Source organism: Cnephaeus nilssonii (genome assembly GCF_951640355.1).
Source record: "Cnephaeus nilssonii genome assembly, chromosome: X".
Taxonomy (NCBI): Eukaryota; Metazoa; Chordata; class Mammalia; order Chiroptera; family Vespertilionidae; genus Cnephaeus; species Cnephaeus nilssonii.
The window spans coordinates 76923204-76946524 of record NC_137071.1 but is presented as its reverse complement, the minus strand read 5'-3'; the positions used below and the strand labels follow the sequence as shown (position 1 = coordinate 76946524).

Sequence of the window (23321 nt, the reverse complement as noted above, 5' to 3'; positions counted from 1 at the left end):
CTCAGCTACGCCCACGATTGGGCCGGCTGGAGGTGCGGGGGCGGGACTCAGGGTGGCCGATTGGCTGGCGGTAGGAATGGGAGGCGGGGACTCGTGAGTCCCCGACCTCTGCTCCTCCCGCTGGCCTAAACGGCCAGCGCTGCCGAAGGACCCATGGGGCCCTGCGGAAGACGCTGGTGGCGGAACTCGGGGTGGCCAATTGCGTGGCTGCCAGCACCAGTTTTCCGCCAGCAGCAGTTTTCCTCTGGCCACCCGCCGATCGGAGTGCCTCCCGATCTTGGAGTTCCTCTCGGGGTGGCCGATCACGCTGGCTGGAGGCACTCCGATCGGCGGGTGGGCAGAGGAAAACTGCTGCTGGCGGAAAACTGGTGCCGGCAGCCAGGTGAAGGAAAAGTCTATTGCACGAAACTTCGTGCAACGGGCTTCTAGTCATAAAATAAGAGAACTAGTACTTTAGGGCCTGTCTACGCCCTATCTGACTCCCTATCTGTCCTCTTTTTTCCACTGGCAGTATCTTTCCTTCCCTAAATGGTATAGACTTGTAGGGAACGGAGTTTGGGCATTTTAAAAGTTCTAAGAATTAGGCAGAATTAGCTAGAATCCAAGATTTAGGGATTTTGATACTAACTCACAGGATTGTAGTGGGGGTTAAAGAAACCAAAGTAAAGTACCTACAACAATACCTGACTTATAGTAGGTGCTCATCAAATAGTAAATCTTAACTCTTTCCCAGACATATGAGACTTGCCTGTTGATAGTTGGGAGCCCAGAATTCCCACTTTGACATTCATATTCCAGATTTTTACTATCCTTCTCCCTTGGACCAAAGCTCTCCTAGCTAATCATTACCACCATCCTTGTCATCATTCTTTGCTTTCTCCTTCAAATCCCTTAATAGGTGACCAACTACTCTGATGAACTAATTCAGGATCAGGGATAAATGGCTGAAGATGGCTTAATATGACACCCTTTTCTTATAATCATTGCATTTTAACAATTGGGCCCTCCTCCATACTAGGATGATTTAGGAAGAGTGAAAAATTAAATCTATCACATCTCTCCTGCGTTAAGCTTTCCACCCTGCAAGCCACACCTTTGTTATCTTTTTGTAAGGGTGGTACTAACAGCAATGTGATGCCAATTTGGTAGGAAATGGAATGGAGCTATTTTGGTTAGCTTCAAGAAAGAATGTCTAGAGTGTATTAAGTAGCTATATAAATTTGGACCAGACACTAAACCTCTCTTGGCCAGAATTTTCTCATTTTAAAATAAAGAAATTGGATTAGATGATCTTCAAGAGTCCTTCCAGCTCTGAAATTCTAATGACTGTGACATCCTGGATTGAAACTATAACAAGTATAGCTCTTAGTGTTTAATATGTTGACATTGCTGTGAAAAAACAGTGTGCTCCATTCTCCCTGTGATTAGAAACTTGAGAAAGCCACACAGAGTAGTAGATAACTTATGAATTGGTAAAACACACTTGATAAATGTTAACAGCAGACAGGACAGCACCAGATGTTACCAGTGGAGCTAGACCTCAGTCCTTGAGTTTGGCTAAGAAAGAATTCAGTGCCAAGAACTCTAACATAAGAAGTTTATTTAGAAAGTCACAGAGGTAGAAGTGATCTGTAGAAGAATTGAGCCAGTTGAGCTGCATGGACTCAGGAAACACGTTACAGAGGCAAAAGAAGGCCCTTGGAACTTAGGGAAAAGAAAGGCAAAGAAAACACACCTGGGGAACAGAAAGGTGGAAAGGCATATGTGTGCTCTAGAGAGAGTGGGTCCTTCGTCTTAAGGGGTTTTATCTGTTTTCCAAAGGTGGGGATTTTAAGGGAGGTCTCAGAGTACCATCTCAATAAAATATTCATCAGCTTTCCAGGGTGTCCTTTTATGGTCATGGTCTCTACTGATTGGGGCAGGGGATTATTAGTCACTGAAACTAGTCCTGATGTCAGCCATGGTGTCACTTCATCTGGTTTTGCTGCTTTTCTAAGTGTGAAGCTGAAACACAACTGAGGCCTAAATGCTATCTCTAGTTTGACCAAAACTCTGTCTCTGTGGTCAACAGACCTGAGGCTTTGTTCCTAAGATTATTTGATGCAAGACAGAGCCTCATTGTACTGGGGGCTTAATGCTTAAGGGAGTGGTGATGCAAGTGCTTGTGTGGGAGTAATATGAGGCTATTCTCTGGCCCCCTTGTTTCTCCTATAAGGGGGTCTACCACACGACTAGCAACATGCCAACGAAGAAAAGGCCAGGGGAAGGTCCGAACCATATGACCAGATATATGAAAGGTCATGGGGTCTAAATCACATGACTGGCAGTATGCTATGGGAGGAAAGGCCATCATGGGGGCGAGGTCCCACCATACAGTACTTGTTTTCCCATTGCTAGGCACCCTGGGCTTTCTGCCCTGATGACCTTCTGTACCTGGCTTATCATTCCTACTCTGCTCATGTCTGTTTAACTGCCCACTATATCAATAAATCAAAGGAAGTTTTTCTTTTAATTTCTGTGACTGTTACATATCCCTGCTCACAGCAGAAATTTAATGTCTGTAATTTAGCTGCTTCCAAAGAATAAAGTATTTAATTAACTACTTAGTGAAAATAAATTTCATTCAATCAAAAAGCTTCCCCCTCCAGTGAGATTTGAGGACTAATAGGCTCTGGCTACCCAGTGCCAAAACATTCCATGGTAAGGTGGAAAATGGAGTCACTCAGCTGTTTGTGTTCCTTATCACCCAACCCCCACCCCAAATGACTGGTCTAACTGGTTTTTCCCATGGAACTCACTGGTTCTTTGGGCTTAGAGTGAGTCCAATTGCAATTCTTAGTAAAGGGAGGAAAAAAAGAAACAAAAATCATGGGTTTGGCAGGCATTTGTTTGGAGCTTGTGGGCTGAAGGGCAAAGAAGACTGGAGAGGAAACTGATTGGAGAGGGACATGATTAGAGATTAAAATGATTGGAGAGGAAAATGAGTTTGAGACAATTGGTACTTGGAGTGGTCACAGAAAACTCAGAAAGGGGAGAAGAGCACATAATTTTCCAGAGTAACTTGGTTCTTGGTTTTCAGCTAACAAAGCACAAAAGATGCCCTCTCTTTGCTACCTACCTACCTCTCTCTGCCCACACAGCTGCAATCAGAGGAGCTGAGTGGCTGATGAGTTTCTGTAATAGATGGTGATTACTTGCAGGAGAGTGACTCTCTGTTCCTTCGTTTTCTATGTTTTGATTGTTTAAGTTTTTTTTCTTCAGAATTAAGGACATACAAAGAACTCAACCACCCCAAAACAAAGGATTCTTTGAACCCCTCCTTTCTCTCTCATCCAAAACAGATTGCCTCTCCTTTCTATAAAGCTCTCCTGTGTTTTGTAATACTAATTATGATAATGATAATAATGAGGCCTTATACTTTCATAGTGCTTCATGCTTTTCAAGGCACTTTCATATGTATTATCTCATTTGATTTTCAAAACAACTACAGTATAAAAGTAGATAATGCAAGGGGAATTATCTCACTTAAATGAGGACATTGGGGCATGAAGAGGTTAAATTATTTATCCAAGGTCATTTGGCTAATAAATGACAGAATCTACACTATACCCCAGGTCTTTGGATTGGGAGTCCAGTTCTCTTTCTACCTGAATATATTCTGCATCATGATTATTTTGACAGGTGTACCTGCTTTAAGACAATTGCCTATACATAAGAAACAGATAAGTTAGGGAGAGATGTTTTACTTTGCCAATAGATTCATGTGGTCTACCCAAGAATTCACTACAGGGCTCTTTTAATTTTCTCTGCAGGGCTGTACCTCCCACAATGATAATGGACATATTTGTTGGCGGACAGTTAGAAACACATTAATTATTTGTTTACAAATCAGTGGAATCACTGAAAAAACTGACTCAATTGCTGGTACTTAAAGCTACAGTGACATTGTAGATTTCTTAGAGCAAGTTGACAAAGCACTTTGATTCAGTTGTTTTCCCCACTCTGGTACTCAGCTTTAATACATCCCACAGGGTAATCATTAAGGGGTTACAGAAAAAGTAAAGCCAAACTGTAGCTGTCAGACACCCAAGACAGAACAAAAGCAAACAACCACATGGACTAATCCAAGATTCCTTCCAGGTCCTCAAGTTGTCCCATCAGTTCAACTGAGATGACCTACCTGGCTATGTGGTTATACATCATAAACTCCTATGTGTCTAGTAATTGATTTTTAAGAAATAATTGCATTCAGTGCAAATTAACAGGCATGTTTGCAGAGAATCAGATTTAAACTGTGTCTATGTAATGTTCAGACAAGAGACGAGTTCAGTAAAAGAAAACAACGGTAGAGCCCACTTGTTTGGAATCAAGTAGATAAAGCAACCAACTAATTGAATTTTTCCACTTTTCAAACTGTTGCTTTGACAACACATACATGCAACTTTGTAAGACAAGTGGTCTTGTGGGAAGAAAATTGGGCCCACAGCCAGGGACCAAGGATTCAAGTTCCAGCTCTGCCTCACACAATTTGCTCAATTTTTATTTGTTTCTTTAATATGTTTGTGTGACTATAAAATAAAGATTAATAATTATTGGCCCTGGTATTATTAGAAAATAAGCTATGGCATATGAGAAAGGGCATTGGGTTCTTTAAAAGTATTCAGACATTATGTTTTTGAATGTGCCCTTGATGTAGGAATACCACTTTTTGATCTCAGATACCATACTATACAACACTTTCCCCCTCCCTTTGATGTCTCTTGAATAGCATTTTCTCTTTTCTCTTTTGGTCTTTGTAACTCTGCAAGTTGTGAGTACCAGGGTTGGTGCCTCTCTTTGCTGTGGGCACTATGAAAAAGATCCATGTGTGGTTATTCTCTCAATTATTTTGTGTATTTTTAAACTTTTATCATAGACAAATTTACCCTGGGTTTGGAAAGCATCCAGCCCTCTATGCCGACATTATGCTTGTTTCAGGTGTCATATAAATAAAATCCATTTGATTAAAGGACCCAATAGAATTCTACTGACTTTGGAGGATGTGACAATTATCAATCCCCATTTTGGCAGTAAGGTAAGGAGCTTCTATTTCTCTTGCTGTACTATTCAATATGGTATTCACAAGCCACAAGTGACTATTGAGGACTTGACATGTAGCTAGTCTGAATTGGGCTGTAAGAATAAAATTTTCACTGGATTTAGAAGACAGTACAAAACCATGTAAAATATCTCATTACATTTAAAAATATATTAATTACATGCCAAATTATAATACATTGTATATATTGGGTTACAATCTATTATTAGAGTTAATCTCACATTTTTTCTTCTTATGTTTTTTAATGTGCCTACTAGAAAACTTAAAACTATATATGTGGTTCATGTTACATTTCTATTGGATAGTGCTGTTTTAGAACAGTTATGTGGAAGTGATGCAGTGGACTTTGAGCAATGGTGTGTTTTTTTACTTTATGCATCCCCTCTTTGTTCATTTAGACTCAACATTTGATTGCTAGTTCCTCAAAGGCAGGGGCACATCTTTTTTTTTTTTTTTTAATATTAGCCCAAAGCACCTGACATGGTGCTGATAATATAATAGGTGCTTATGAAAGTTTTTTTTAATGAATCAACTAGTGAAAGATAGTTGAGTTTCACCAGGGGTTCTGTTCTGATTTTGATTGTGTTGTAATTCATGATCTTTATTGAGGGGCTTCTAATATGTTCTGGCCCTGTGCTAGTGATGGCATATAGTTTCTGCCTTTAACGAGATTAGAGTCAAGGCAGAGAGTCATATCATACTACACTAGAAAGATTATGGACATATTGTACAAAAGACACTAGAAATATGGTAGTACTTCAGATGAGACAGATCAGTGGATAAAGGCTTTCTAGAGACCCAGCACTGAAGCTGTGTCTTAAAGAAGGAAGAATAGGGTTTTTCTAGATCACAGGTAAGAAACTGGTAACCACTTTTGTTCGACCCTTATGGTTACAAAAATTAGTAGCCAGATTTTTGACATTGTGAGATTAAACATAAAATTCTGAATTTCTGGGTATTTTTTAAAAGGTTGGACACTCTATCAACCTTAGGTATCATTGTGACAATTCATTGGAACTCTACGTAGTAGGTGCCCTTTTTACAGTTTGACACAGTTTCCATTACTCTATTGTCATACTCAGTCCATTTCGTCAATTTATATCACCCATCTGGCCCCTATAGGCATCCTAGGTAGAGAAGACAGAATAAACAAAACTTGAAAAGGAGATGTGTGAAGAAGAGTTTTGTAAAATATAGCTAGTAATGGGAGAGTGTGCCTTTCTGTACCCAGTCTATGACCAAAATAAAGACCTTAGTTTTTGCAAATTCTAGTATGGTGTTGGCAGAATGTAGGGAGAGGATAAAAACCCCTCATATTGTTCCCATATCCTATTTAATTTTGCTACACTCTTGTATCAGATCTGATAATTATCTTTGTGACCAAACTGATTATTTGCCTAAATGTGACACTGAAAGGTGTAATTTAACTAGTTGGCTAGATGAGAATGTATTTACAGGGTAATAGCCTATACAGTTGGAATCAAATGAAAAGTTCAGTTGTTTGATTTAATTTTAATTACAATTCTAAATCTTACTTGTTTAAATAATCAGATCTTGTTGTAAGGTTGATATCATATTCCTGGAAATGTATTGTTGAATGCCAGAATTGTCACTCTGACTAAGAATCACATTCCACATTCATGTCATAAAAATATATTGATGATAGTATCTATTTTTGAAGCCACCAGAGAACCCTGAGTTGGTATAATTTGTCTGGATTTGTCACACTCAATATGCTTGTATGAAATTTCCCACCTCAATTAGAAAGGGAAAATACTGAAGTTCAAGGGCTAAAGTAATCGCAATACATAACACAAAACTAAAAAAGCAAGTATTCAATTCTGTGACAAAATATTTTTATCCAGAAATGGATGATCAATAGTGAAAGCAGATAGTTAGAAGTTAGTGTCCAAAGGTAGCAATATAGAGTATAGTTTTGATCAAAAGCAATAAATCTATTTTTTCAATAAATCTATTTTTAAAGTCCTTACTTCTTTGGTTCTATCCATGTCAAAATGACAGTTCATATCAATTGCCTAGATGGTTTGGCTCAAAAGTATCAAAACAATAAACATAGTTCAGTTTTGGACTGAATTATCCTTTTCTTTGTATACGCTTTGCAATGGTCAAGTAATGTCTATAAAGCCTCCATATATGCCTTCTCATTTTCCTACTGAGACAAATAATGCATTTGGGTCCCATACTGGTTCTCACAAGATCACCATAAATAGCAGAACAGTGCTACCTTCAAATTAACAAATACCTTGGGTTTTCAAATCTTGTTTATTATGATAGATCTTTTCTTTCACTTTGCATATATTTTGTCATAATGAGAGGAAAAAATCATCATCACTTTTCACCATATGAGTGAGAAAAATTAAATTAATAGCAATAGAGATTAATATCCTTATAGAGAATGTTCTTTTTATTTTTTAACTGTTTTTGTCCAAATGGAAAAGGATGGCATTACCCTAGGAGAACATAGCTCTTGGCTTCCAGATACATTTTGGCATTTGCCAGCTTGTATCATGGGTTTTGAGGGGAAAAGATAGGGGGCATACATTTTCCTGAATTGCTGTGTAGTCACAAACTTGCAGCTGGCTGTGTTTAATCAGTCAATAAACCAAGCCAGGAATTCCATGCAAATGGAATATCTGAAAGTGTAAACTCTTGGTGAATATAAAATTATTTCAGTGAATATAAAACTAGCAGGTCAGTGGAAGTCAAGTCAGGAAAGGAAGTTTTTAGAGGAAAGTAAAGCTGAAGCCCAAATGTATGTGGTTTTGGGTATATTTTCTTATTTTCTCCTTTGCTCTTAATGGAGAGATCTATATCTCAATATACAGATCTAGATGCTCCTGTTGAGATATGAAAAATAAAGAATGAAAGGGAAGTATATTCCTCGCTGGCCTTTCTCTTATGTAAGGGTTATGTGAAGAGTCAAGTTTTACATCTTGTTTGAATTTTGAGCTGTTGGAATTTCAACACATTAGGAGCAGATTCTGTCCTAGTTCTGGCAATTGATTTCTTTCAAAATACTAGATTTTTCTCATTTTGTCTCTAAAATAAAATGAGGGTCCCAGATTAAATTATGACTAGTTGTGTGTGTGTGTGTGTGTGTGTGTGTGTGTGTGTGTGTGTGTGTGTGTGTTTTGCCCTTCCAAATCTATGATTCTAGTCCTAAGAGATGGAAGTACCTGCAAACCTTTACCTTTCTTTTGTGGTATATGGATTTCAAGCATGGTACCAACCCTGGCTTAAAAAGTGCTGGGGGATATGGAACATTAATCAATGTCATGTTTCCAGAGTTTGACTCACATAGTTACTTTCTTTGGAATAAAAAAGAAAAAAAAAGAGTATACCATAGCTTAATACTCTGTCCTAAATCATGAGAATTTTGTTCACAAAATGTCCCCCTAATCCTTTCACAAACAGAAAGTTGTGCCAGTGTAGGCTTCCAGATAACATCAGAAGGGAAGTCCAAAGTGGGAGGTCCCCAAGGCTCTCCTTTTCTTCAGGGAATCTAACTCCAGCTACCTATGAAAACTCCAACATAGCGATTTATGAGGTAAGATATTAACAGCTATCTATAGTAATCTGTTGCCTCCTTGGGTTTTAAAATGAGGCAGTGACTTAAGATTTAGTATGCAGGCAAAAATATTGACACTTTTGGTAAGTCTTTTCAGTTTTTTGTCTTTTATTCCATTATGGACTTGTTTGGTTGGTATTTTTGACAATGATTGTCCTCAGCAACTAATCAAATTACTTGTAAGTTCATTGTTTTTTTAATTTTTTATTTTATTGTTGACAGTATTACAGATGTCTCCCATTTCCCCGCTCTGCCCAGCACCTTTCCCCTCCCCCAGGTCTTCACCACCCTATTGTTTGTGTCCATGGGCCAAAGAACTTACATGCATAGTGGACTATGCATGTAAGTTCTTTGGTTTCTCTCTTCTCATCCCCCCACCCCCACATGGAGGTATATCAGTCTGTTCCATGCCTCCATGTTTCGGGTCTTATTTTTTTGGTAAATTCGTTTTGTTCATTAGAGTCCACAAATAAGTGAGATCATGTGATATTTGTCTTTCTCAGATTGGCTTATCCATGTTTTTACTATACATGTAAAAAAAACCCAAAAAAACCTGTGAGACCCAAACACTTAACAATATCACTCCTTCCAGAAGATATAGATATAATAATAGAAGAAATGACTTTCTAAGGCAATTGCTTGTGATGGAATGTCTAGATAAATGTTTGTGTAGAGTTTAGGACAAACCCTTCTCTTCAAATGCTAGTTGTTCTTCCTATACCTGTTATTCTCTGATACTATTGAAATAATAATTCTAAAGATTATTCATTTATTTATTTTTTAAAGTATTCATATATTTATTTTTTAGCCTGTACTGACTCTTGAAGTAACAGGTTACTTTCTTCTGTGTAAAATAGAAATATTTTTTATTTCACTTAAGTTTCTGTCTTTCAAGCTTTAAGAGGCTACCTCTGACCCCTTGTTCTAAGATACTGGAATTTGACAACCAGAACAAATCTTGCATCAGTTGGAGAGATGAACGGTTTCTTCTCAGCAGGAATAATTAAGCAGGGGGTAAAAGGGAAACTAAACTGTCTTTCTTTCCCTCCTAAGTGAGGCCTTCCCAATGTGGTTTCCTTGTTTTGTTTGAAGGTACTCCCAAAAGCATCAAACATTCTCAACGTCAATAGTAACTACAAAGAAAGTCCAAAACAGGACATAATCAGTTTTTAAATTGTCTACCACATTGGGTTTTCAAAGTGAATGCTCTCCTCCATTGGATAAATTATGGACAGGGTCCTAAAACACCAAAATTGGCATAGTATGTATTTTCTCAGAATAGCTGAATGCTTTGAGTTAAATTTGTGGCAGTAAACCTCTGGATCGTGCCTTGTTCTTAATTTAATTTGCTTTAAGTATAAACTTGAGGTATTGGGAAATTGACAGTTCTACTCTTTCAAAAACTACAGACAAGATGATCATATAGCTTTTGAATGTCAATGGAATGGGCTGATGGTTTTATACCTGTATTGACACCTCCAATATTCTGAAATAAATCTTACTTACTTAAGGCAGTCTCTTGGTTTTCCATCTGCAAAATGAGGGTTTGAACTAAATTCTTTATCTTGGTTGCTCATTAAAATCTCCAGATGACCGCTAGCTGGTTTGGCTCAGTGGATAAAGAGTCAGCCTAAGGATTGATGGGTCCCAAGTTCCATTCCGGTCAAGGGCACATGTCCGGGTTGCAGGCTCGATCCTTAGTGGGGGGCGTGCAGGAAGCAGCCAGTCGATGATTCTCTCTCATCATTGATGTTTCTATTTCTCTGTTCCTCTCCCTCCCTCTCTGAAATCAATAAGATATATTTTAAAGAATCTCCAGATTAAACTTAAAAATACCTATGCCCAGGCTAATAACTTTTATTCATTTGATATGGGATGGGCCTAGGCATTTGGTAGTTTTAAAAATTTCCCCTATATGTGCAGCCAGGGTTGAGAATTGCTAGACAAATAGATCTCTAAGGCCTCTTCTGGCTCATATATGCTATGATTCTCTGATACTATGGAAGAATCTATGTGTTGAATTATGGTATGTTTTATTGGGTGGAGTTGGAAGGTTATAGTGTAGAATTGAGAAGGGAAAAAATAAACATCTGTATGTAACTGGCTTTTAATAATATGTCACATATGTCCTCATTTGGGAAGGAGGCAGAAAGTTCAGTTAGTTCCCGTTATGACTGTTGGTCAGTCAGATGAGTATTTCTAAACTATATAGGTCAAAAGGGGCCTTCATCTGCCCAAAGGAGTGTTAATGAGAATAATACCACACACTGAACTCAATATTAAGCTGATGATGGGGTGCAAAGAAAGACAGCTGGAACTAGAAAACTGCCTACCTAGGGCTGAGTAGGACTCTGGGAGAGAGCCTAAGTTAATTGAATCAACAGATTAAACAATGAGGTCCAATGTTCCTTCTGAAATTGTCCTCTATTAAGAGTGTTTTAAAAAATATATATTTTATTGATTTTTTTACAGAGAAGAAGGGAGAGGGATAGAGAGTTAGAAACATCGATGAGAGAGAAACATCGATCAGCTGCCTCCTGCACATCTCCTACTGGGGATGTGCCTGCAACCAAGGTACATGTCCTTGACCAGAATCGAACCTGGGACCTTTTAGTCTGCAGGCCGATGCTCTATACACTGATCCAAACTGGTTAGGGCTATTAAGAGTGCTTTAAAGAAGATTTATTGTCTAGTTTCTGTTTAAAATAAATCAAATTTTAACTAAAACCTATCCTCCTCAGACTATTTCAAAAAATTCAAGAGGAAGGAACATTTCCAAGCTCCTTATATAAAGCCAACATCATCCTAATACCAAAACCAGATGAAAATAATACAATGAAAGAGAATTACAGGCCAATATCCCTCATGAACATAGACGCCAAAATCCTCAACAAAATTCTAGCAAATCGGCTCCAGCAGTACATCAGAAAGATCATACACCATGACCAAGTAGGATTTATCCCAGGAATGCAAGGATGGTACAATATCCGCAAATCAATAAACGTGATACATCACATAAACAAATTGAAAGATAAAAATCACATAGTCATAACAATTGATGCAGAAAAAGCATTTGACAAAATCCAACACCCTTTCTTGATAAAAACTCTCAACAAGATGGGAATAAAAGGCTCATACCTCAACATATACAAGCTATATATGATAAACCCACAGCAAACATCATACTCAATGGACAAAAACTAAAAACATTTCCCCTAAGAACAGGAACAAGACAGGGATGCCCACTCTCACCACTCCTGTTTGACATAGTACTGGAAGTATTAGCCATTGCAATTAGACAAGAAGAAGAAATAAAAGGCATCCAAATTGGAAAAGAACAAGTAAAGCTGTCTTTATTTGCAGACGACATGATATTGTACATAAAAAATCCAAAAGACTCCGTCAAAAAACTAATAGACTTAGTAAAGGAATTCGGCAATGTAGCAGGATACAAAATTAACGCCAAGAAATCTATGGCCTTTCTATACACCAATAGTGAACTTACAGACAGAGAGACTAAAAAGGCAATCCCATTTACCATCGCGCCAAAAAAATTAAGATACCTAGGAATAAACTTAACTAAGGAGGTAAAAGACCTATACACGGTAAACTACAGGACACTGAAAAAAGAGATAGAGGAAGACGTAAACAGATGGAAGAACATACCATGTTCATGGATTGGTAGAATCAACATCATTAAAATGTCCATACTACCCAAAGCAATCTATAGATTCAATGCACTCCCCATTAAAATACCAATGGCATATTTCACAGACCTTGAAAGAACTCTCCAAAAATTCATCTGGAATAAAAAAAGACCCCGAATAGCCACAGCAATCCTGAGAAAGAAGAATAAAGTAGGAGGGATCTCAATACCAGATTTCAAGCTGTATTACAAAGCCACTGTTCTCAAAACAGCCTGGTACTGGCACAAGAACAGACGTATAGATCAATGGAACAGAATAGAGAATCCAGATATTGACCCAAACCACTATGCTCAATTAATATTTGACAAAGGAGGCATGAACATACAATGGAATAAAGACAGTCTCTTCAATAAATGGTGTTGGGAAAATTGGACAGATACATCCAAAAAAATGAAGCTTGATCACCAACTTACGCCATACACAAAAATAAACTCAAAATGGATACAGGACTTAAACATAAGACGGGAAACCATAAAAATACTAGAGCAATCCACAGGCAGCAAAATCTCAGACATATGCCAAAAGAAATTCTTCACTGACACTGCTCCTAGGGCAGTGGAAGCTAAAGAGAAAATTAACAAATGGGACTACATAAAAAAAAAAAAGCTTTTTCACAGCAAAAGAAACCATCAACAAAACAACAAGAAGGCCCACTACATGGGAGAACATATTTGCAAATGGCATCACTGATAAAGGTTTAATCTCCAACATCTACAGGCAGCTTATGCAACTTAATAAAAGGAAGATAAATGATCCAATAAAAAAATGGGCAACAGACCTAAATAGAATCTTTTCAAAAGAAGACAGAAGGAAGGCCAAGAGACACATGAAAACATGCTCAACGTCACTAATTATCCGAGAGATGCAAAACAAAACAACAATGCGGTACCATCTTACACCTGTCAGAATGGCTATCATCAACAAATCAACAAAGGACAAGTGTTGGCGAGGATGCGGAGAAAAAGGAACCCTCGTGCACTGCTGGTGGGAATGCAGATTGGTGCAGCCACTGTGGAGAACAGTATGGAGTTTCCTCAAAAAACTGAAAATGGAACTCCCATTTGACCCAGTAATCCCACTCCTAGGAATATATCCGAAGAAACTAGAAACACCAATCAGAAAGGATATATGCACCCCTATGTTCATAGCAGCACAATTCACCATAGCTAAGATTTGGAAACAGCCTAGGTGCCCGTCAGCAGATGACTGGATCAGAAAACTGTGGGACATCTACACAATGGAATACTATGCTGCCATGAAAAAGAAGGAATTCTCATCATTTGCAGCAACCTGGATGGAATTGGAGAACATTATGTTAAGTGAAATAAGTCAGTCAATGAAAGAAAAATACCACATGATCTCACTCATTTATGGATAATAAAGAACATTATAAAATTGAACAAAAAGATAGATACAGAGACAGTAAAGCATCAAACAGACTGTCAAATTACAGGGGGAAGGTTAGGGAGAGATGGGGGAGATAAGAGATCAATCAAAGGACTTGTATGCATGCATATAAGCATAACCAATGGACGCAAAACTCTGGGGGGTGAGGGCATATATGGGAGTGGGGTGGGGGGGGCAATGGTAAGATATGTACACATATAATACTTTAATTAAAAAAATTGGAAAAAAAACAAATTGAGAGATAAAAATCACATAGTCATATCAATTGATGCAGAAAAAGCATTTGACAAAATCCAACACTCTTTCTTGATAAAAGCTCTCAGCAAGTTGGGAATAGAAGGATCATATCTCAACATAATAAAAGCCATATATGACAAACCCACAGCCAACATCATACTCCATGGACAAAAATTAAAACCATTTCCCCTAAGAACAGGAGCAAGACAGGGATGCCCACTCTCACCACTCCTGTTCGACATAGTACTGGAAGTACTAGCCATTGTGATCAGACAAGAAGAAGAAATAAAAGGCATCCAAATTGGAAAAGAAGAAGTAAAACTGTCCTTATTTGCAGATGACATGATATTGTACATAGAAAACCCTAAAGACTCCATCAAAAAATTATTAGACTTAATAAATGAATTCGGCAATGTAGCAGGATACAAAATTAATGCCAAGAAATCTGTGGCATTTCTATACACCAATAATGAACTTACAGAAAGAGAGACTAAAAAAGCAATCCCATTTACCATCGCACCAAAAAAAAAAATTAAGATACCTAGGAATAAACTTAACTATAGAGGTAAAAGACCTATATGTGAAAACTACAGGACACTGAAAAAAGAGATAGAGGAAGCCATAAACAGATGGAAGAACATACCGTGTTCATGGATTGGTAGAATCAACATCATCAAAATGTCCATACTACCCAATGCAATCTATAAATTCAATGCACTTCCTATTGAAATACATATGGCATATTTCACAGACCTAGAAGGAACTTTCCAAAAATTCATCTGGAATAAAAAAAAAAGACCCCAAATAGCTGCAGCAATCCTGAGAAAGAAGAAGAAAGTAGGTGGGATCACAATACCAGATATCAAGCTGTATTACAAAGCCCCTGTTCTCAAAACTGCCTGGTACTGGCACAAGAACAGACATATAGATCAATGGAATAGAATAGAAACCCAGAAATCAACCCAAACCACTATGTTCAATTAATATTTGACAAAGGAGGCATGAACATACAATGGAGTCAAGACAGTCTCTTCAATAAATGGTGTTGGGAAAATTGGACAGATACATGCAAAAAAATGAAACTAGACCACCAACTTATACCATACACAAAAATAAACTCTAAATGGATAAAGAACTTAAACATACGACGGGAAACCATAAAAATACTAGAGGAATCCACAGGCAGCAAAATCTCAGACATATGCCGGAGCAATTTCTCCACTGATACTGCTCCTAGGGCAATGGAAACTAAAGAGAAAATAAACAAATGGGACTACATCAAAATAAAAAGCTTTGCACAGCAAAGGAAACCATCAATAAAACAACAAGAAAGCCCACTGCATGGGAGAACATATTTGCCAATGATATCAATGATAAGGGTTTAATCTCCAACATTTACAGGGAACTCATACAACTTAACAAAAGGAAGATAAATAACCCAATCAAAAAATGGGCAACTGACCTAAATAGATACTTTTCGAAAAAAGACAGAAGGAAGGCCAAGAGACATATGAAAACCTGCTCAAAGTCACTAATCATCCGAGAGATGCAAGTCAAAACAATAATGCGGTACCATCTCACACCTGTTAGAATGGCTATTATCGACAAATCAACAAATGACAAGTGCTGGTGAGGATGCGGAAAAAAAGGAACCCTCCTGCACTGCTGTTGGGAATGCAGACTGATGCAGCCACTGTGGAGAACAGTATGGAGTTTCCTCAAAAAACTAAAAATGGAACTCCCATTTGACGCAGTAATCCCTCTCCTAGGAATATATCCCAAGAAACTAGAACCACGAATCAAAGGATATATGCACTCCTATGTTCATAGCAGCACAATTCACCATAGCTAAGATCTGGAAACAGCCTAAGTGCCCATCAGCAGATGAGTGGATTAAAAAACTGTGGTACATCTACACAATGGAGAACTACGCTGCGGTAAAAAAAGGAGTTCTTACCATTTGCAACAACATGGATGGAGCTGGAGAGCATTATGCTAAGTGAAATAAGCCAGTCAGAGAAAGATAAATATCACATGATATCACTTATTTATGGAATATAATGAACAACACAAACTGATGAACAAAAACATATCCAGAGAAAGAGAATCATCGATCAGAACATCAAACCTCAGGGAACGTAGGGGACGGTGTGGGTATGGGGGAGAGATCAACCAAAGACTTATATGCATGCATATAAGCCTAATCAATGGACACAGACAACAGGGGGGTAAGGGCATGAATGTGGGGGTGGGGGGTAATGGGGGAATAGGGACACATATGTAATACCTTAATCAATAAAGAAATTAAAAAAATAAATCAAATTTTCATGAGAATTACTATTGAAAGATCTAGAAGTTCCAGAAAATGTGCCTAGAGTAACAAACACCTAATAGGAAAAGACAGACTTCTCTAAGGATATGCCATAACAGTGTACTACACTGATACAAATTCATACTTTGATTGTACACACAGATGCATATCCTTCATAACTTCATAGAAAATTCAACCTTTATTTCATATTCTCTTGGAGATGTGAAAGGAAAGCCAGATGAGCAGACCTCTTGGGATAAAGAATTGTGAATGCAGATACAGTGGGAGCATGTTGTGATCTTGCTCTAATAGCCACAATCTAAGGTAGAGGATTGAGATGGGCATTATTACAACCCTGCCACACACAGAGAGAACCCACTGAAATGATCATCCTCCATTCTCTGACTCCATCTGTCTCTCAAGCCCTCTCCCTTTCTTTTCTTCTTTCTCATTTCACCCTCTCTCCCTTCACATCCTTCATATTCATCTCCCTTTTCCAGAGCCTTTTTTCCCATCTTCCGTCCTTCCTCTATACTCTTTATAGCTCTCTCTCCTCCTCTCTCCTTTCCCCAAACACCTCTCTCTCCCTCTCCCTCTCCCTCTCCCTCTCCCTCTCCCTCTCCCTCTCCCTCTCCCTCTCCCTCTCCCTCTCCCTCTCCCTCTCCCTCTCCCTCTCCCTCTCCCTCTCCCTCTCCCTCTCCCTCTCCCTCTCTCATTATAGAATGAAATCATCAAATCTGAAAAGGACCTAATAAATCATCTAAGTCATCCAGCTGTATCAGTGAGGAAACTGAGGCTTAGGCCATTTAAGTGGCTACCCTAAGGCCACCCCTAAATTTGAGGCAGAGTCAGGTCTAGAACCTAGTTCTCTTGACTCTTAGTTAATACACCATGGCCTCGGTTCAAAACTAATGGACATTAAATTACTTCTAAAAACTTTAGTGGATAGAGTTTGATGTTTCTTCCTCTTAATTAAAAAGTGAATGATGAGTGAAGTATTTTATCATTCTTTCTCTTAAAAGGAAAAAAAAACACACCTCAAAACAAATAGTGCATGTGTGGTAAAGATAAAACTTGACTATTTCCTCCCTTTCCCTCATTATTTGTGAAGTAGGACACACACAGACTCAATAAAAATATTCTTATAAAATTTGTGAGAATTATTTAAATCTTAAAACAAATACATACAAATCCCCTAAACCAAAGAAAGCCCAAGGAAGTAGAGCAACAAAGTGAGAAATGGAAGAACTTGGTTCTGTTCCCACCTAGCTTTCTGACCTTGGGAAAGTCCTTTAATCTCTTTGGGATTCAGTTTCTTTATTATCATATGAAGGGATTGGCCTAGGGATACCCAAGACCCTTTCCAGCTCTCAAATTTAATGAATTGGCAGGAGAAAAAAAAAGCTCTGCTTACCTACCTGTAAAAGCTAATAAGCCAGAGTGAAGGCTAAACTGTGTCTATAATAAGATTGACTTCAGGAAGCAGGTATCTGGTACTGGGTATAGGCAGAGTCAGGGCTATCAGTACTGATGTTCAGGTTGTGCCTTACACAAGGGCACCGTATCTCAGATGGTACCATTCATGTTGTAGAAATATACTAACTTCTATGAGAGGGGTGCAGGTGCAGGCAGAGATTCTGCCCTTCTAGCCTGGTTTTGGAATGAGGTGTCAGGGGCACCTTCTCATATTTACATTTGTACCAGCATACCAGCCCATGCACATATATAGTCACTGGTAAACATATGTGCACCTGGCTATGTGCTATCTTGACTGTACCCCAGGAGTTTCTTGAGGTTACTCCTTTCTCCTGCCTAATATTCTTGGAGATACAGTTTTAGCTTCTCAACCCCATCTCTACAGCCTGACTCCAAATCTGACAAAGAGGCCTCACCTGGCAGGCAGGGCTTGGTGGTATACAGAGTATTCATGCCACTAGTGGAAAGTATTCCCTGGTGTTTGGAAGATGTATGAGTAAATGAGAGTGTGGTGTATCCATGTGTGTTTATAGTTGTGGCTGCTGCTCAACATCACAGGGCTGCCACAGGCTGTAAAAATAACTATTTTTTATTTTTACTTGAGGGAAAGCACCCTTTTCTAATTAGCACAAAGGTGCCATGATGGCTAGGAGTGACCATGAGTCGAGTAATATAGTTGAGTTGCAAAGGCTCTAGGAAGGCTTTATTGCCCACTGGCATATCCCACACTTTGGCTGATTTTGTGAATTCTCATTTCAGCTTAAGCTTTGACCCCTCCAAAGGCTTAAGTCCTCAGAATGCTAAAACTTCAAGCTCATGACTTCTACGATTAAGTAAGTGTGGGGAGGAGCCTGAGAATGGCCTTTCTAGCTAGTTCCCAGGTGACCATGATACAGCTGCACCGGGTCACAATTGAAGAATTGCTAGGTACAAGACCAGGAAGGCTGCCTTTGATGTTTTGACTGGCTGCTGCCAGGCACTGATCCTGGACTACCTTTCTGAACTCTGTGGGCACTGAGCCTGACTGGCACCGTTTTGTTCAGCTGCTGAAGGCCTCCAAGAGCCATTTCATAGTTAGAGTTTTGAGTTCCTTGGCTAGAAGATGTCTTCTAACACAAAGTGTGCGCAGGAAACTCAGATGCCTGTAGCTCCTATTATTTAGCCTTTGCCTCTGGCAAGTCTCCAGATGCAGTACCACAGCTGGATATTCCTTAATGAGAGAATGGTTGCACTCTCATATTCTGCTTTATTATCTCTACTTAATGACAAATTGGTACAGCCTGAAATGGAATCTCCAGGCTATAGGTAATAGATGTGAAAGCACTTTGAAGAGTAGCAAGCACTGTGCAAATATAAGGCATTATTATTATTATGGAGAAGAATCTATATTTGTATTGCTTTTTTTAAAATTTGGGTTGGACAGAAACTAAATAGAGTTTGATGACTGATGAATTCTTGAAGCTATGCATGTAGAAGAAAATTATCAGTTACCAGTGTTAAAGTGAAGACAATAAAATAATTGTTGTTTTTTACTTGACAGCAACCTTACAAATTGCTTTTTTATACTTAAAAATTCAGAAATAGACTTTTGAAAGAGTCTAAGTTGCTCATATTACTATGGTAATACATTTGTGCATCCCAATAAAAATGTTTAATCTATATTTAAGCTAATTGGTTTATGATTAAAGCATAAGAAGCCCTCAAAATGGCCTGTCTCACAAGAGAAAATGGATGAAGGTAAATGCAGGAAACATTTGCTGCACTATGTCTCCCACTACAGATGCCTCATGGCAGTGAGAATTGCAACCACCAACTATCACCATTAATCACAGGGAACCGGGTACTACATCACTATGAATAAATGAAATGACCTAGCACTTTCTGCAGTTACTTAAGGGAGTTCTTGCAGAGAGTGGTATTATTCCTTTCTGGGGGTCTGAATACCTTCAATTGTTTTTCTATCTCTAGTTAATTGGAACTTAAAAAAATAAATTTCGTCTTTTAATTTTTTAAATATATTTTTATTGATTTCAGAGAGGAAGGGAGAGGGAGAGAAAGAAACATCAATGATGCTCAACCACTGAGCAACACTGGCTGGGCTTAATTGGAATTTTTAATTTCTCTGTATAACCTCATTTTTAGCTCAGAATACAGAATGTCTATGGGCAGAGGATGAGAGAAGAAGAATAAAGCCTGTTTAAGTTGATGGTCTAACTATAAACCCTTCATGTGGAAGGGACATTTGCTGTACAGCGCTAAAGCAACTAAGTCTCATTACCATTCTCTACCTTTTCTTTTAGGGTGATTGGGTGTGGCTGAAAAAGTTCCCCTCTGGAGATGTTAAGTCCATCAAATCAAGTGCAAGTAATAAAACCAATCCGTTCTCTAAAATAACTAACATTTTCTATTTACATAAAAAAATTATTTCCCAATCCCATCAATTATGTTCAAAGAATACTTGGGTGGTTTATTTAATAAAGCAGCCTGAAGATTTGGGTTGGACAGAAACTAAATAGGGTAATAGGGTTCAGTTTAAAATCTTGACTCCTCCTTGAACATAAAAGATTTGTGAAACTTAAATTATTGGGTGACAGGACGCATTCAAATCTTGAACTTTTGATGGTAACCAGCTAGGGAGATATGGCAGAGGTAAAGTACATGCCTACCCAGTAAATGTTCAGATGACCATCTTGCTATCACAGGTGTTCCAAATATTCTCTGTTTCCTGGGTTTGTCCAGAATATGAGTAGGGCATGACTGCATGTATGCCCTCTTGGTTGTAACTGAGGACATATGACTGTAAAGATCTATGGAAAATTTAGGCCTAAATTTTTCCATACTAGGGCTCTTAGTGTAAAGCTAGATGTTGTAACAAAACACCCTGAAATATTTAATGTCTCAAACACAGCACAAGTTTTTCATCCAAAGACCAGTATAAGTTAGGTTTCATTAGTTGGCTGGTGACTCTTCTAATATGGTGATTCAGGGGCCTAATATATTACTATTTTATGACTCTGCTCTCTCCTAGGGCCTTGTCATCATCTGCATTCATCTATTGAACTGGGAAAATAGCAAAAACCTTAGACTAGAAATATCACTGGTCACTTCCTCTCATATTCTATTGCTAAGAATTCAGTCATATGGCTACACTTAGCTCCAAGCTAGGCTAGAAAATGTGCACTAGTTGTTTTCCAATAAGAAAAAAGAGTGGATTTGTATTGAACTTCTAGCAGTCTCTGACAACCACTTTGTACTCTGTCTTTCAACAGTGGTTCAGAGCCCCATAGTTTTGGTTACTTGGTCCATAAAAGCTGCTACAATGAAACCTGAGAAAAAGTTGCCCACTTTGCTATGTGTGGGCTGATTTTCCATGTCTGCCTTAGCTGGTTTAGGCTGGACTGTGATTTTATTTTGTTTATGTCTGTATCTCTAGCATGAAGTCCAGTGTCTTGTGCATTGTGGGCACATACTAAATGCTTCTCACATTAGTGAAGAAATTAATAGTTGCAAAGAGAAAATATAGCCAAAATTCTAGGTGTTTCTTCTGGAACAAATTTTATAGGCAATCTATTCCAGCTTTTAATGTATTAACCTTCTTTAATCCTCCTGGGTCACTGAGTTTCACTCCACAGAGTCCACGAAGAATCTGGAAGAAGGCCACAGTTCCAGTATTCATTTACGATATGCTAAAACAGTGGTTGGCAAACTCATTAGTCAACAGAGCCAAATATCAACAGGACAACGATTGAAATTTCTTTTGAGAGCCAAAAACCGACTTCTGCACATGGGCCACGAAGTTTCAATCACACTGTACATTTCAATCGCACAGATATTTTGTGGAAGAGCCACACTCAAGGGGCCAAAGAGCTGCATGTGGTTCGCTAGCAGCAGTTTGCCGACTACTGTGCTAAGAAATATCCCTCTCTGAAATTTCCCTCTGACCATTGCACTCTTTTTCTACCACTGCCTGTGATATTGTGATTTATAAGAAATATATATTTGGCCTTTGTCCCCATTTCTGGCACAGAGCTCCTAAAACCCTTGAAATTTCCTAAGTGATGAGAATTATAAAGGTACCTTTTGTTATGTTAATGAGGTGACTCTAAGAAAGCACCAAAAGATGAGAGCAGTTGCCAAGAGAACCAGCCTTGTGATTAGAGGGTTGGAAATTTCAGTTCCATCACCCTGACTGTGGGGGAGGGGAGTAGGGAGAGAGGTTGAATCAGTCACCAATGGCCAATCATTTAATCAATCATGCATATGTAATGAAGCCTCCATAAAACCCCAAAAAGACAGTTTGGAGAGCTTCCAGGTTTCTGAACACATGGAAATTTAGAGAGAATGGCTGGGAGAGGGCATGAAAGCTCTGTGCCCTTTCCACCTACCTTGCACTATACATCTCTTTTATCTGGCTGTTCTTGAGTTATATCCTTTTATCGTAAACGGGTAATCTAGTAAGAAAAATGTTTCTATGAGTTCTGTGAGCTGCTGTAGCAAATTAAATAAACCCAAAGAGGGGTTAATTAAACTTCCAATCTATACAGCTGGTTGGTTAAAACCCAGTTAACCTGGATTTATGATTGGTGTCTCAAGTGGATTGGAATAGTCTTATAGGATTGAACCCTTAACCTGTGGGATCTGACTCTATCTCCAGGTATATAGTGCCAGAATCGAATTGAGTTATTGGACACCCAGCTGGTGTCAGAGAATTGCTTGGTTGTGTGGAAAACCACTCCCCTCCCCGTCTCACACACAAAATGAAATTAGCGATTAGAATCCTTATTGCCACTACAAATAGCACAAGCGTAGTGGCTTAAAACAAACACCCATTTATTATCTAAAAGTTCAGTATATCAGAAGTCTAAGTGGGCTCAGTTGAGTCTTCCACTTAAGCATCACACAAGCTGAAGTGAAAGTGTTAGTCATGCTGGGCTCTCATCTGAAGTTTCTGGGGGGAAAACACTTCTAGGCTCATTCAGGATGTCATCAGAATTTAGTTCTATACAGTTGATGGACTGAGATCCCCATTTCTTTGATGGCTGTAAGCTGAGAGCCATTTCCAACTTCTAAAGTCTACCCATATTCCTCAGTTTGTAGCCTCCTTCCTCAGTCCACAAGCCAAGAATAGAGCATTGAGTCCTCACACTTTGAATCTCTGAATTCCTCTCATTCCTTCTTTTCTGATTTAAAGGGCCCACATGATTAGATTAAGCCCACTTCTATACTCTCCCTTGTGCCACATAGCACAATCACAGGAGTAACACTAGGGTTTGGAGATTATTGGGCCAAAATTCTGCTTACCACAACCAGCAATCATAAAAAGGGTGAAAAAGGGTATGTGCCATAAAGTCTGGTCCCTAATTGAGACAGGACAGTTCCGACTCTCTCTCCTTCTGTTTCCAGATAAAGGACCTACATCATGAATATATTAACCCTTTGTTGGGCTTCTTCTATGATTCCGGGAAGTTTGCCATTATGACAGAAATCTGTTTCTGA

The 23321-nt window shown here is 38.6% G+C and overlaps 1 protein-coding gene across 1 annotated transcript in view; it reads left to right on the top strand.

The window, feature by feature from the left end:
- GUCY2F (guanylate cyclase 2F, retinal) overlaps positions 1–23321 on the top strand; it is a gene marked incomplete at both ends in the record, with an annotated part of 149662 nt that overhangs the window by 54291 nt on the left and 72050 nt on the right. Inside the window, 4 exon segments of the mRNA XM_079764569.1 lie at positions 4978–5099; positions 8560–8666; positions 20126–20185; positions 23229–23318. Coding sequence (XP_079620695.1) covers positions 4978–5099; positions 8560–8666; positions 20126–20185; positions 23229–23318 — 379 coding nt within the window.